This window comes from Drosophila mauritiana, chromosome 3L, assembly GCF_004382145.1.
Source record: "Drosophila mauritiana strain mau12 chromosome 3L, ASM438214v1, whole genome shotgun sequence".
Lineage (NCBI taxonomy): Eukaryota > Metazoa > Arthropoda > Insecta > Diptera > Drosophilidae > Drosophila > Drosophila mauritiana.
The window spans coordinates 17,287,000-17,301,431 of record NC_046669.1 but is presented as its reverse complement, the minus strand read 5'-3'; the positions used below and the strand labels follow the sequence as shown (position 1 = coordinate 17,301,431).

At 43.8% G+C, this 14,432-nt stretch overlaps 4 protein-coding genes across 4 annotated transcripts in view; 2 read left to right on the top strand and 2 right to left on the bottom strand.

Moving 5' to 3' along the window:
* The first annotated feature begins 535 nt into the window (after positions 1–535).
* LOC117140268 (adenosine deaminase 2) lies at positions 536–2,303 on the top strand. Its single transcript, XM_033303094.1, has 2 exons — positions 536–1,606; positions 1,662–2,303. The coding sequence occupies exons 1-2, from the start codon at positions 644–646 to the stop codon at positions 2,259–2,261; spliced, it is 1,563 nt and encodes a 520-aa protein (XP_033158985.1). The 5' UTR covers positions 536–643; the 3' UTR covers positions 2,262–2,303.
* Positions 2,303–14,432, bottom strand: part of LOC117140272 (basic-leucine zipper transcription factor A) — a 51,082-nt gene continuing 38,952 nt past the window's right edge. The window contains exons 7-10 of the mRNA XM_033303097.1: positions 14,034–14,323; positions 13,498–13,650; positions 12,222–12,497; positions 2,303–3,440 (exon numbers count right to left, since the gene is read on the bottom strand). Of these exons, the coding sequence (XP_033158988.1) occupies positions 3,105–3,440; positions 12,222–12,497; positions 13,498–13,650; positions 14,034–14,323 (1,055 nt within the window). The 3' untranslated portion in view covers positions 2,303–3,104. The remainder of the gene's footprint in view (positions 3,441–12,221; positions 12,498–13,497; positions 13,651–14,033; positions 14,324–14,432) is intronic.
* Positions 4,334–6,050, top strand: LOC117140271 (spermine oxidase). The gene has a single exon (XM_033303096.1). It carries the CDS (start codon positions 4,381–4,383, stop codon positions 5,818–5,820), a length of 1,440 nt encoding a protein of 479 aa, XP_033158987.1. The 5' UTR covers positions 4,334–4,380; the 3' UTR covers positions 5,821–6,050.
* LOC117140269 (spermine oxidase) lies at positions 8,410–10,627 on the bottom strand. The gene has a single exon (XM_033303095.1). It carries the CDS (start codon positions 10,419–10,421, stop codon positions 8,961–8,963), a length of 1,461 nt encoding a protein of 486 aa, XP_033158986.1. The 5' UTR covers positions 10,422–10,627; the 3' UTR covers positions 8,410–8,960.

Sequence of the window (14,432 nt, the reverse complement as noted above, 5' to 3'; positions counted from 1 at the left end):
ATAGTTGGAAATGTGGATGGATGTGGCTTAAATCAACTTCTTAAAATCTGTGTATTGAAGATTTCAAAAAATTGGTGTTGTCAGCTTTGGACAATACATGCTGCTAGTGACTTGAGCTTCGAGTCCCTTTGCACTATTGAACCTATTTTTCGATTAGATTTTTTTAAATGCAACTTCTCAGAAAATTTGTAAGAGGACCTGGCTAGCTAGCCAGTTTGGTCTAAATAAAGCCAAATCGGCATCCATGGTGCTCTATCTGCCGCCGGCCGTGGCAGCCTCATCAATTTGATGTCGTGCACATTTAATGTGGTGTTGAGGACGCGCGGATGCATAAAAAACCGATGCCTGAACCCAGTCCGCGATCCAACGAGGCCATAAATTACTAATAAAAGCCGCATGTGTGTGTAGTTGACGGAGTCGCGGCTTTAGTGTGTTAAAGCGGAAATGCGTTGGGCGCCATTTTGTGCGCAGGGTGTGTGTATAACGGCAATGGCACGGCGCAAACAAATGTGCGGCCTATTGACACATTCGGCGTGACACATTTCGTAGGGTAAATAAATTGTGTAAATCTCATGTTCGGCTAACGAAATCCCAACTAAATTCTCCATGAAACCCTCGGCCAGCGAAGGGAGCTCACGCAAATATGACGGCCATCAAACATGTGGCCATCTCCTGTCGCCGAGCATTGACCAAATGTGCCAAAATTGGCCACACTACAGTGTCCGTTAGTCGGTCCCTCCGGAAACTGTCACCCACGGCGTTCAAGACACTTCGACAAGCAATCGCCAAGGTGGGGCACTTAAACATCATGGGCCAGAAGATCAGACTAAACGATCGGGAATTGGCGGCCAACAAGGTGATCATGGCTGTCAAGAAGGAAGAGATATCGAAGGGCATTCTGGATCCCAGTCAGTTCACGCCGGGTCAGCACATTTTTAAAACCCTGACCGAGGTCCAAAAGTCGCCGATCTTTAACCTGATTAAGGGGATGCCGAAGGGCGGCGCCCTTCATGCCCACGATACGGCGCTCTGCAGCACAGACTACCTCATAAGTCTGACCTACCGGAAGAATCTTTGGATTTGTACCGCTGAGGAGGGCTGCAAGGCCATTGCTTTCCGGTTTTCCAAGGAGGAGCCCAAGGAAAAACCTGTCAAAGAATCTATCTGGGAGCCAATGGAGGAGTTCCGTGAACGGCGAGGCGAGAAGAATGTTACAAAATATCTCACACGTCGATTCAGCATGTACCCCTTCTCCAAGTTCATCTCAAACAATCAAGCCTGGGCACACTTCATGGGCATCTTTATTTTACTCGACGGTTTGCTCTGCCATGCCCCCATTTGGGCTGAGTACTACTACAATGCCCTCAAGGAGTTTTCCGAGGACGGAGTTCAATATCTGGAACTGCGATCCCTGCTCCCGCCACTCTACTGTATCGATGGCGATATGCTGACCATTCGGGACACAGTGGCCATTTACAACTCGGAGCTGGAACGCTTTCGGGCCGACCATCCAGATTTTATTGGCTCCAAGCTGATATACGCCCCTCTCAGAGGAGTGGAGCCCAGTGTGGTTGAGCAATATGTGAAAACAGCTGTCGAACTTAATGTAAGTTAAATAATTAAGATGGCTTTGATTTACCTTTTTTCGCACTTTTTAACAGAAAGAATTTCCTAACTTCATGGTTGGCTTTGATCTGGTTGGCCAAGAGGAGTTGGGACGACCGCTGATTGATTTTGTGGAGCCCCTGCTAAAAATGCCCGAGCACATTAATTTTTATTTCCACGCGGGGGAGACGAACTGGTTTGGATCGCCCATCGATGAGAACCTGGTGGACGCCATCCTGTTGGGCACGAAACGCATCGGCCATGGCTACGCCCTTACCAAGCATCCGATGATGATGCGACTGGCCAAACTCTTGGGCATCGCCATCGAGGTGTGTCCGGTGTCAAATCAAGTCCTGCAACTGGGCGTGGACTATCGGAATCATCCGGCGGCACTGCTGTTGGCCGCCAATGTGCCCATTGTTATCTCCTCAGACGATCCATCATTTTGGCACTGTGCTCCGCTGTCTCACGACTTCTACTTCGCCTTCCTGGGCATTGCACCGATGAAGGCGGACCTGAGGTTCCTCAAAAGCCTGGCCATCAACTCCATCCGGTACAGTGCCCTGGTTGGCGAGGAAAAGCGAGTGGGGTACCGAAAATGGCAGGAGAAGTGGGACAAGTGGATCGACGACGTGGTGGAGAACAAGTACTGTTAGTGAACCCCTTTTAGTAAATAACTCATGTTGCTCATGTTTTATTTTCGCATTTAATTTATTTTGAATTTCGCCGGCACACGGATAACTCTGACGCTAGCTAAGAGTTGACTTACATCGATACATTTGATATGGGTGATGGCTAAGCCTCGCTCGTCACATGACCTAAATCAGAGAACTCGATTCGGGATATTTTCGGGGATATGTGTGGTTGGGGGATAACGAAACTATGACCAGGATCCTCGTAGTTGGCGATCATCCTGGCTCTGTCCATTTACATCCAGCTAAATTCTTTGTTCAAGCAGAGTCTTAGGCGTACGTGTAGATCGGAATACAAGTGAGTATATAGCACAGATATAACTTGAATGCACACGGATCTCGCATTTGCTCGTTTGGTTTAGAGTTGCTTAAGCCTTTTACATCTATATTATTAAAATTATTATTACCATATACGTCATTATTGGGCAGCATTCCATTCTAATGATCTTCTGAAAATGTTCCATTTTCACTTCATTTCTATTCTCTTTTTGTCGCGCTTTTTTTCTGTGTGTATAGATGCTTGCAAAAATATTTTTAATTTCCGGCCTGTGTTTGTTGTTTGCCCTTGGTTTAGTACTAACCCTATCGTTCACATACCTAAACTTACTGCCTCGATATGTTCAAATCCTAAGTATAACTTGCATCGCCTCTCCCACTTCCCTTTACACAGTCCTAACCATCCATGGGGCCCTAAGTATCGCTATGCTGTACAAATCTTAAACTATACTCTCCGCTACGCAACTGCCTTATATCCTTGCCCTCGGCCGATCGAATTCTATCTTATAGTTTGCGTGGGAAACGTTTACGCTATGTGTTTTGCTGCCAGTGGTGTTGCTGGCGCAGCTTTTCGGCCTTCCAACTGGATTCGCCCACACTTGGCGGATAGGGTATAATATCCGGCTGCTGTTCCGAGGACATGTTGTCCACATCGTTGTGGTCGAGGTTGTTGCCGCTGTCGACCACATCCTCTTCGTTGTCCTTGTTGTTGCCAGCATTGTTGTTGGTCGGCTCATTTGGTTCGCCATTAGTTTCGTGGTTCCGGCCTCGGTTATTGTTTTTGTAATTGTAATAACCATATTTATTCGTGTTAGCCATATTGTCGTTGCTGTTGCCACTGATGTTGCTGCTGCCCGCGTTGCAATTCTGTGGGGCAGTACAGAGAAGGGGAAACTCATATGAAATTTTAATATAAATTTGTGGCATAAAAATATTTCGTTTTAATGGACGCTTAATTAAATTCTTGTCCCCCGTTGCTAAAGAAAATGTATTCTTTTTTGAATAGTTGGCATGCAGCGTGTTTTAATTATTGTTCAGCAATTACTTTCCCAATTATATCATTCCTATTTGTACTGTAGTTATTTGTCTTAATAATAAAGCTGCAAGTTCACTATTCTTTAAGTATTACTATTATTGATAAATTTATAAAAAGCTCTTTGTAAGCAGAGCATTCATTTACTATCACTTGAGATTACAGATTTCATTTATTGGTCAACTTAGTAAAGTGGTTTCTGCTTGTTGGGTTGATAAGGTACAACTTAAACCACAAAATGCACTTGAAATACTTGTAGGAACAATAAAAATTACAGAATGACTTGTAAAAAACGAAAAGTATATTTATTGACATTCAAATTTAAAGCAGATAGAATTAAAGATAAAGTGCCAGGGAACTATTATGTCCTTCTGAGTATGTAAGTAGGAATCAGAAAGTATGGAAAAAAACCGAACGCTTTAGTATTATTTCTCGACTATCAGATACCCGTTCCTCAGACGAGTAACGAAGTATCTTTTGGTACTGATGCGTCGGATCCTTTAGAATTCCAATTCTGATAGGTTCGAAAACGCTTCCTTTCACCTGTGGAACTTATTCAACGAATCAGCATGCCCTTTTAATTTACGATTAACGTGTATAATCATTGCGGCCAATTTATAGATAATGGGAACCACAAAAATGCAAGGACTTGATACGAAAGTACTGACAAACACACCTATAAAAGGCTGCATATCCAAACATCATATCGCAATTTAGCTTTCTGCACTCAAGCTTAAGCAATCCACAACGTAAATTAATCCGGTTTCTCAAAACATGAGTGCCTGTTCAGAACCAACTACTTTTTTAAAAACCAAGGAGACGGCCAGGATCGTTATAATCGGAGCGGGTGCTTCGGGAATAGCAGCAGCTACTAAACTTTTGGAACAAGGATTCAAAAATGTCCAGCTCTTTGAGGCGGAAGACCGGATTGGAGGACGCATCAACACGATCCCGTTTGCCAACAGTTTAATCGATATGGGGGCTCAATGGTGCCACGGCGAAGAAGGAAATGTTGTCTATGAGAAAGTTAAGGACCTGGATGTCCTCGACAGGACCGGCGACTATGTCGTTCACTTTTTTCGCTCCAACAAGGAAGTCTTCACTGACGTTCAAAACAAGAATCTTACGGATTTGGTGGACAAATTCGATGTGCCTGGCGAACATGAGGGTTCCGTAGGTGATGCCTTTAATGCCTATTGGAAGGAAGATAACCATCATTTGGTTCCTAAAGATAAGGCCATTGCCAAGGAGGCCCAAGACTGCCTGAAAAAGGTCATTTGCAGCATGGATGCCTGCGATAATGTGTCCGAGCTTTCTTCCCGAAATTTCCGGAACTTCGCTATTTCCGAAGGGGATCAAAATCTCAGCTGGCGGCAAAAGGGCTATTGGAAATTCTTGAGTGTCCTTCTAAATTCTAGCGACAATCAGCCCGGCGACCAGGGAATTCTTAAAGGACATGTGCATCTCAACAAACGAATTGCTAAGATCAATTGGGAAGGAGATGGTGAATTGACTCTCCGCTGCTGGAACGGCCAATTTGTTTCAGCGGATCATGTGATTTGTACTGTCTCATTGGGAGTTCTCAAGGAAAAGCACCAGAAGCTCTTTGTACCGGCTCTGCCAGCCTCCAAGATCAGGTCGATAGAGGGTCTCAAACTGGGGACTGTGAACAAGTTCTATTTTGAGTTTGAGGAGCAGCCAGTGCCGGAAAACATCAGAGAAATGGCCTTCCTTTGGCTGGAGGAAGATCTGAAGGAGCTACGAGGTGGCAAATACTTCTGGCTGGAGAGTACTTGTTATTTTCATCGTGTGGATTGTCAACCGCGTTTGCTACAGGGTTGGATTATTGGGGCCCACGCGCGATACATTGAAACCATCAGCGAGGAGCAGGTCCTCGAGGGTATCATGTGGATGTTTAGGAAGTTCCTTAAGTTTTCCATACCCTACCCAAAAAACTTTTTGCGCTCTCAATGGCATTCTAATCCGAACTTCCGCGGCTCTTATAGTTACTACTCCACTTACGCGGATGAACTCCGAACGGGACGTACGGATTTGGAATCACCTTTGGTGGATGTCACTGGAAGACCGAGGATACAATTCGCCGGAGAGGCTTCGAGCCGGAACCACTTCGCTACGGTCCACGGAGCCATTGAATCGGGATGGCGCGAGGCAGATCGACTCAATGAATTCTACAAAGGACGAGCTGCAAACTAAGGAAATATTGGAAGCTCTTGAATGGGATCCCTTAGGAACTGTCATTCACTTGCAATACATTTTCCAATACGCAATCATGATGCACGACATTTGAAAATTTCAAAAATTTTAACAACTTATAATTTGTCTCACAATCAAGCATTGTATGTTTTTCCAAAGAAATAATAAAATTATATTGTTCCCTTAATAATTAGACGAATTCCTAGCAACAAGAATAAATTATTAAAGAGCTCAGAAGTTCTAAGTTTTAAAATCCACGGGAACCTAGAGTTGGACAACACTGCTAGTTCGCTTTTCATATATCATTTTAGCAGCCAATTAAAATTCCAAAGCAAATAACACACCTTAATACATACCGAGAATTTTCAGGAATTTAATTCACACAATGCAAGGGCGTGCCTCGTGCTTCTGCATAAAGGAATCCCAACTAAACCCATTTAATCCCGGCGCAAGTGAGTTAGTTGTGCAATTAAGCCGAATGTTCCACTCGCAACCACGTGAAGTGAACTGGCTCCACCTGTCAGCCACTCACTATCCTGCTCGCTATCCCCATCTCGATGAACATCCACTTTCCCATTCCCGTCGCCAATGCAATCAGCAAACACAGAGAAATACTTTGCCAGTCATAACAACCATTACCTGGGCCATAACACAAGTCGGGCAAAGAACAGCAACGGAAACGGGAACAGGACGACTGCTCCGCTAGCTAGGCAAATGTGTGTCCTTTGGTCAAACACAGACTTGTTTTACATTGTCACTCGAGGAGTCACGAGCACGTGGACGAATATGGAGGCACTGAGCAAAAAGAAGCCTTCTTCAGCATCAAATTAAAGCTAAAGTCAAAACAAAGCTCTATGTTGGCTTTTGCATACAAATCAACTTCTTGCATTGTAGTCATTATATATGCCTTTCTTAGAAATCCTAATATTTTAGCAATGTCCTTGATATTCAGTAGTGTTTTTAAGTTTCCAAAGTCATGGCTCATCTAGATCATGAATTCTTGTGAATCGTTTACCCTTTTTTGAGCTCATAATAAAGTTTTTTTTTTGTACTGTACCCTCTGTTTTCTCAGTGTATAGGTACAAAAACCACGTATCCGGCTGGCTAGACACTAAAGGCAACGGAACCAACGACTGACGCTCTTGCAGCGCGTTAAGCGAGGGATCGGCACTGGGATTTCAGGCACGGAAAGGGGCAGGTTCAACGGAAAAGCTACAACAGATGTGACCAACTTGTACTCGGGCTTTCCTTCTTTCGCCTCGAAGGGCGACAAAGTCGCATATGTAATTGAGAGGTGGCGATTCGGGAAGGGGGCGATGAACTATGAGCCAGGATACGACTACGACCACCAGGGCGACATGCAAACAAACAAACAAACGAATGCAAACACACAAAGGCAGTCAGAACATACACTTGGAAAAAAAGGTATATTCATTTTCTCTTTGGTACCCACAAGATTCCCTAAGAGAGTATATTAAATTCCTTTCCAATTTAGCAAAACAGATATTTAAACAATATGCTGATTACATGTTCCATCTTTTCAATACTTTTAAATTTGAATAATTGTTTAGCTTCATTTTATAATAATTGCATATATGTATAAATTACATCCTTCAATAATTTATGGGCTTTTGCAATCTAAGCGTTTACGGATTACCAATAGCTTAACAAGTTGTATTGCTTTTCAATTAAAATAAAAGTCCATTAATCTAAAGCTGTTTATTCAAAATCTCAACTTTAAGCGACTTGAGAAAGTTTCTTTCTGTCGTATGCTGTGGAATGGTAGGTGGTTCCAGAAGGATGAAGCCAGAGCAAGGATATTTTGAATGTTTTGGCCCCGGCTTGGCATAAATTTGAATTTTCAACATGGGCAGCCAAAGTGCTTCTGCTGCTTTTGCCGGACGGCAATTGCCGGGACATTGGTGCAGTGAAATCACATGGCCAGTGCTTCTGATCCTGCTCCTGATTTCGCTCCTGCTCCTGATTCCTGGCTCCTGTTGGACTGTTGTGGTTTTTGTGGCCATCCATGGCTGGTCTGGCCTGCTTGGCCTTTGGGCTGCGTTTTTGCAGCACAAAATACTGGTGTATGTGCTAAACTGATTTTAGTTTCCCTACTCCGCACGTAATCTGAACTTTTGCATGTGTGCGACCTCAGTGGCCACGCCCCCCTGCCCCCGGCACACCACCCACCGCCCACACACACCCTATTTTGAATCGAGTGTTTGTAAATGTTCCGAAAAACAGGCGCAATTACAATGCTGTTTGATGTTCGCTGCAAATGAGTTGGTCAACATGTTTGGCTTTTATTTCGGCTTTTTTTAGAATGCGTTTGAATTTCGTTACCAACTGAATGGCCTGAAATTTAAGAAACCGGTTTCTAGTTTTTATGACTCGACGTGAAAAGCAGATATTTGTGTTTGGGCTCAGCCTATAAAATTTGTCTAATAATACAAATAAATTGTGCAAAGCCAGTAAAAAAACTTACGAGCATGGAGAGCATTGTATTTCAATTTCAAGAGTATAAGTATTGAAGTGCACAGTAAAGTATTGCTTTACCTAAAACTTTTATTTATAAATACTCTTGTCGTTTTCTGAGTACAGTCATTGTTGTTAGGCTAATAAAACCAAACGCCTTTCTCAACCACACGTGAGATGTATAACGTATATATAATCTTGCCATAAATAGAAGTCTTAATTGTAGTTATAAAATAGTTACCAAGTATTGATAAGGTATAGTCCGACAATTTCGCTTTAGAACCCCCTTAACGTGCCAAAAATATCGCCATCTAACGATTAGATATTTGACTTGATTAAATGCCTCTTACATCTCCTGCATTTACTATCTTACAAAGACTCGTTGATCTTTCTAAGAAAAATCATAAAAAAAATAATGATAAAACCTTATTTATATTTTATTTACGCACTTATTTATACATTGTAATGCACTAATAAAATTATGTACTGTAAAAATTCTTCAGTGCCTCCTAGGAGGCACACAAATATTTTCCTCGCCACGGCTGAGCGAAGCACGATAATAAATTGTGCCTAGACAAATATTGAGTATCTACGCTCCATTGCCTGTGGCCAATCTTGATTTCACAGCTTCGGAGAACATACATCCGGAATGACCTGGTGTGAGCTCATAGCTGAGATGTTCGCGCCCGGTAGTAGAGGTGCAATCGTTCCGCCTCGCGCCATCCCGTTTCAACGGCTCCATGGACCGTGGAGTAGAAGTGCTTGTGTGTGGATTCTCCGGCGAACTGGAGGCGTGGCCTGCCGCACACATCCTGGAGCGGAGCTTCCAGATCCCAGGCACCGGTGCGCAGCGCATCCGTGTAGGTGGAGCGGAAGGTGTAGCTGCCTCGGAAGTTGGGATTCGCATGCCACTGAGTGCGCAGCATTCGCACTGGATGTGAAGTTTCAAAGGGCAGGAACTTGCGGAAGAGCCACAACAGACCCTCCAGGACCTTCTCCTCGGTGAGCGTTTCCATGTGCCGGGCGTGTGGGCCAATGATCCAGCCCTGCAGGATGCGTGGCTGCCTGGAGACTGGATAAAAGCCGAACACACTCTCCAGCCAAAAGAGTTCCGAAGCCCGCAGCTCCTCCAGGTCCTCCTTCAGCCAAAGACAATTGAAGCCAGGCCAATCGCCTGGCAGCGGAGGATTCTCAAACTCCAGGAAGAACTTGTCCACGGTGCCCAGCATAAGACCGTCGATGGCTCTCACTTTGGCAGCTGGCAGGGCGGGAACAAAAAGTTTCGGATGCTGCTCCTTCAGAACTCCCAGGGAAACAGTGCAAATGACATGATCCGCTGTGATTACCTCGCCATTCCAGCAACGCACGGTAAGCTCATCAGCTCCTTCCCAGTTAATCTCAGCAATCCGTCTGTTCAGCCGCACATGTCCCTTGAGGATACCGAGATCTTCGGAATGTTCCTCTCGCGCTTTCATGAGTAGTTTGAGGAATCTTTTGTATCCCTTGTCCTTCCAATTGAGGAGCAGCTCGCCCTCGCATAGCCAGTACTCCAAGTGACCCTTTCCGGATACTTCGAACAGGTGATCCGCTGCCTCCACGGATGCTTCGAATTTGTGAAACACCTCCAGGAACTCCTCCGCAATGGTACGATCTATGGGCGGTAGCTTGGCCAGCTCCTTCCAGTACTTCATATTGATGTAGTCTCCCAACGAGCCCTCGAAGTCCAGGAGCTCTGCCTGCCGGTCTGGTATTGACATATCAGCTATAGTTTTCAGTTGATCTGCTAGGTCGTCGGGTAGGACTTCTTTGTTGGATCGAACGCATCTAAAGGTTTCATAGTGCGGTTCCGTAACCTCCAGGAGATTCAGGTCCTTGACCTTGTCGTATACCACATTTCCTTTCTCGCCATGGCACCACTGGGCGCCCAGGTCGACGACGTTATCGGCAAAGGGAATCGTGTGGACGCGACCGCCGATTCGATCTTCCGCCTCGAGGAGGAGCACATTCCGGAAACCGAGATCCAGAAGCCTGGTGGCCGCTGCTATTCCAGCGGATCCCGCACCCACGATCACAATGCGGGCGGTTTGTCTGGTTTTACTAAGCAGACGCAATGACGCGGAACTCATGCTGGTGGCAAAACAGATATATATTGCTTATAACAACCGACCGTGCTTCACGTTTCGACGTTCGGCTGGCAACTGAATCGGGATTTTTCACTTTCCCTGCTTCTCCCATATACTTTTTCTAGTTTTTGCCCTCTTTTCCTCTATCTCTCAATATTTACGGGGCTTGGCGATAAGACGTAATTTACTGATAAGAGGGCCTTCATTGTTGCTCCGGCGAATTGGTGTTATGTCAATGCAATTAAACCGAGAATAAAGCAATTGGCAAGCATACGCTGCAATATCAGCATTTTGATATCAGTTTGCTAAGAGAGCGAAAGAGAACAAAGCGTGCAGAACCTTAATCAAAAGAGAGTGCTAGCTCTCTCTTAACTTTTGCTCACAAACAAAAATAGCATTCGTTTCTCGATATTTCACGTGTATAAAATTAGCATCAAATAAAGCTAACAGCAAATACAAGAGCTATGACCCGAGCTTATAAATAAATCTGAATATTTAATTGTAATTTATGATGACTTAGCAAGAAATAGAAATCTGTTTTTTTAAATTTTGCACTTAGTGGTTTTGAGCATATTACAACAAAATAATACCGCATTCACTACTTAAAATGTATTTGTTCATCAATTATATAGATTCAGCATACATTAAAATTTTTTTAAATATTTTATACTTTACACCTCATTTTGTCAAGATCTTATAAGTTGAATCATATATTTTTTTAAATTATTTGGAACAAATTCACTCTAACGAACGAACCGATAAATTGTTGAATAAAAGTTATTCGGAGGGCAAATAGTCAGTTCTAATATTCTTAATATTACTTTGTCAATCAATAGCTGTTGTGCTCGACTTCTTTTTGAAAAAAAAAACCCATTCAAAGCTTACAAAGATAGGGCAAAACAAAAGCGCCAGCTTAGGCGCACAAACAATCGCACACACACCCCCGCACAGCGATTTAAAGTTACCGCCTGAACGTATGCAACAAAATGTTATCGTTCCGTTTGCCAGTGGCGCAGTGAGCGAGGTCCTTTGATGAATGTATTCATAAAAATCCAATCATTGCAATTGCACAGCGCATACGGGCGGCGAAGGCAAAGGCATGCAAGATGAATACGCCAAAATAATGGGAAAACACAACAGACAGCTGGGCGCAGAAAACCCGCCTTCCTGCGGCCACCGCCCATTTTGGCCCATTTACCCGCGGGAACGGGAAATGCGAAAGCCCCTCGCCGCCAAGCAGTCAACAAAAAATTGCAGCAATAATTTTTTTTTCGGAAAACAAAAACACATTTGTGCATAGACTGGAAAATAACAAGAGCTAAATAAACACGATAAACAAGAGCAGACTGGTTGATACCCAAAAATAAGCTAACTTATTTGGTAAAATATTCATTATGACTTTGGGTTTTTATATAGAATAAAAAATCTCGTTTAAAATAAATCTGATTGCTAAAGTAAAATGTTAGGAAACTATTTTGTTCCCATTCCCAGCCCATCATTCCCTTACTCCATGCAATCTAAGGGGTATTTCCTATGGCAAGCAGGGAACAAAAGATGCGATTAAAATGACAAGTGAAAGCAATTTTCGTGCATCTGGTACAGAAAATTCGGGGAAAAAAAAGGAGTAGGGGGAAAATGATTGTCGAGGTAGATACCCAACCGAATGATTGCCTCAACTGGCATGCACATTCGGTTGGCCAGTGTAATATGACATCGATTATGGGCCTGCTGCCACAGAAACACCGAAGGCAAGAAGACAAGAACAGCCCAGAAAAGAAAAACCCAGCCCCTGCATTTACTCACCTTCGTGCTGCATTCACATTTCAGTATCCATTCGACGGCAATGAATTTATTCTCGATTTGTATCTGATGTGATTGCAGGAATTCCTGATCGATTGGCTCCAAGGCGACCGTGTCCCATAACTGTGCACTTTGCAGCACCGGCTCATGCTCCACATCATCGCCCCCATCACCATCATCATCATCTTCATCATCCTTCATCTGCCTTTTTTTCTTCGGTTGACGTCGCTGTACGTAGTTAATTGGATCGACAGCATTTAAAGGACACAGCAACTCAACCTGAAGCGCAAAAAAATGGAACAGAAAGGAAAAAGAGAATTTTTGTAAAAAAATTGAAGATGTCGAAATCTCAGCAGAGAGGATTTCCATTTCTTGGGGAAAATGCATTTCGTAGAATGCGGGCGGGTGAAAAGTTGTTTAATTGATTTTGACATCTGGGTAGCATTTGACTTTTAATTTTGATGCCATTCGGCATTGGCTCTTGTTGTTGCAGCTCTGCAAATTGACGTTTTAATGCCATTTACCTTTTAATTAAAAGTAAAAGGATGCAGAAAGGCGAGAAAGGAGAGCCAATAAACAAAACAGCAACGGCATTGTACAATGGTCTTTTGGGTATAACCGTCAGGAAAAACTATCATTAAATTCCCGGCTATCAAATAAATACGGCCGCAAATTATGGCAAGTGCATAAACAAATATTGTAAAAGGTACAAAAATCGCGGTGAGCGGCTATATAAACAGCAGAATATTTAAATAATAAAGCCTGAATAATATATTTCCGATTGACTTGCTTATGCGCAGTCAAATAAAATTGATGGAAAATATTATTTGCCTGATTGGCTTCGGATGTGAAGATATTTTGATTTGATTAACTAATGAAATAATATGTTGTAATCTGTGCTATTATCTTTTTATGCTAACAAAATAAGCATATTTTCCTCTTTATTCATTTTTTAATCACAATTTTAGAAAATACAGTACATGCTTTACAAAACATTGTCGATTGGCTGTCGATGGGATTGCTTTCAAATTAACGGTAATCTAATTGAAAAGGACAAATGGCGAAAAACAAGCAAGGATGCGGAAAATGCAAATTTCTGCGAGCTGCAACAGAGCAGCAATGGAAGGGAAAGGAAATGCAGCAAACTCAATCCGCGAGGATTTTCATCTCTCCTTCTTAGGCGCCAGGTGGTGGTCGGGGTTTAAGCTCAGCCCCTCTTAGCCCAGTTGCCACTTGGCAGGTGTTGCATATGTATCCGGGGAATGCCCATCCCACTCACCTGTATCGTAGTGGATACCGCCGGGGCACAGCACTTGACCCCGCGATGGCAACGGCCACAGAGCTTCGGTCGATACAGCTTTCGGGAGACGCACTCGCCCAGTCGTATCCTGGCAGGACCTAGGCGCTGGATGCTCCGACACTCGTGGCCCTTCTGCGACAGAAAGATGCCGGAAAAATGGGGAAAAGGTTGATATTATTTGAAAAGCTTTAAGTGAAACTGCGTGATATTCTATCAAATAAATATATTCAATTTTGTTTCAGAAATTTGAAAACCAATAAGTTAGTCCAACATCGATTGTTTTTTTATTTAATCAACCTTTAAAAATTAACTTAACCAAATGTCCTGGGAAATACAGGGGAAAGGTATCAAGAAAAAAAACTTTTCCTTTTAATTCCCGAAATCATCAAATCAATTAAATTCGTGTCACTAGTTTCTGCACTTCAAGATACACTTTCCTTAAACCTCAGTTTTAACCGTTTCGTGGGTATTTCCCCAAAGTGGCAAAAGTGTTTCGTCATTAAGAGGACACTCACTCGTATCCTGTGGGCCGGCTCCTCGTGCTCCTTGTGGTGATGATAATGCTGATGGGAGTGGCTGTGGGCGCGATGCTCCTTCCGCTTGTGCGTCAACGGGCGGCTCCTGCTCCACTTATTGTCCTCGTGGTCGTCCTTGTCGCACCTGCGATTCTCGCAGAGCCGCAAATTGCTCAGTTGATGGCAGCCCGCGTGGGTGGTGGTGTGCCGCGTGGCGGTGCCAAGGCCGCAGCTCCTGCTGCAGGCCGTCCAATTGCCGCTGGTGGTGCTGTTGTGGCAGGTGGCGTAAACTGCAACGAGTGGGAAGTTGGAGAGGATTACTAATGAGCCAGCTCATGATCGGGGTGCTCATTAATCACCGCCAGAAACGCAGTTAGGAAACGTGATTCTTAGTGCAAT

Coding starts and splice junctions, on each gene's coding strand:
- LOC117140271 (XM_033303096.1), top strand. CDS start 4,381: ATGAGTGCCTGTTCAGAACCAACTACTTTTTTAAAAACCAAGGAGACG.
- LOC117140269 (XM_033303095.1), bottom strand. CDS start 10,421: ATGAGTTCCGCGTCATTGCGTCTGCTTAGTAAAACCAGACAAACCGCC.
- LOC117140268 (XM_033303094.1), top strand. CDS start 644: ATGACGGCCATCAAACATGTGGCCATCTCCTGTCGCCGAGCATTGACC. Junction 1,607..1,661: donor AAACAGCTGTCGAACTTAAT/GTAAGTTAAATA, acceptor ACTTTTTAACAG/AAAGAATTTCCTAACTTCAT.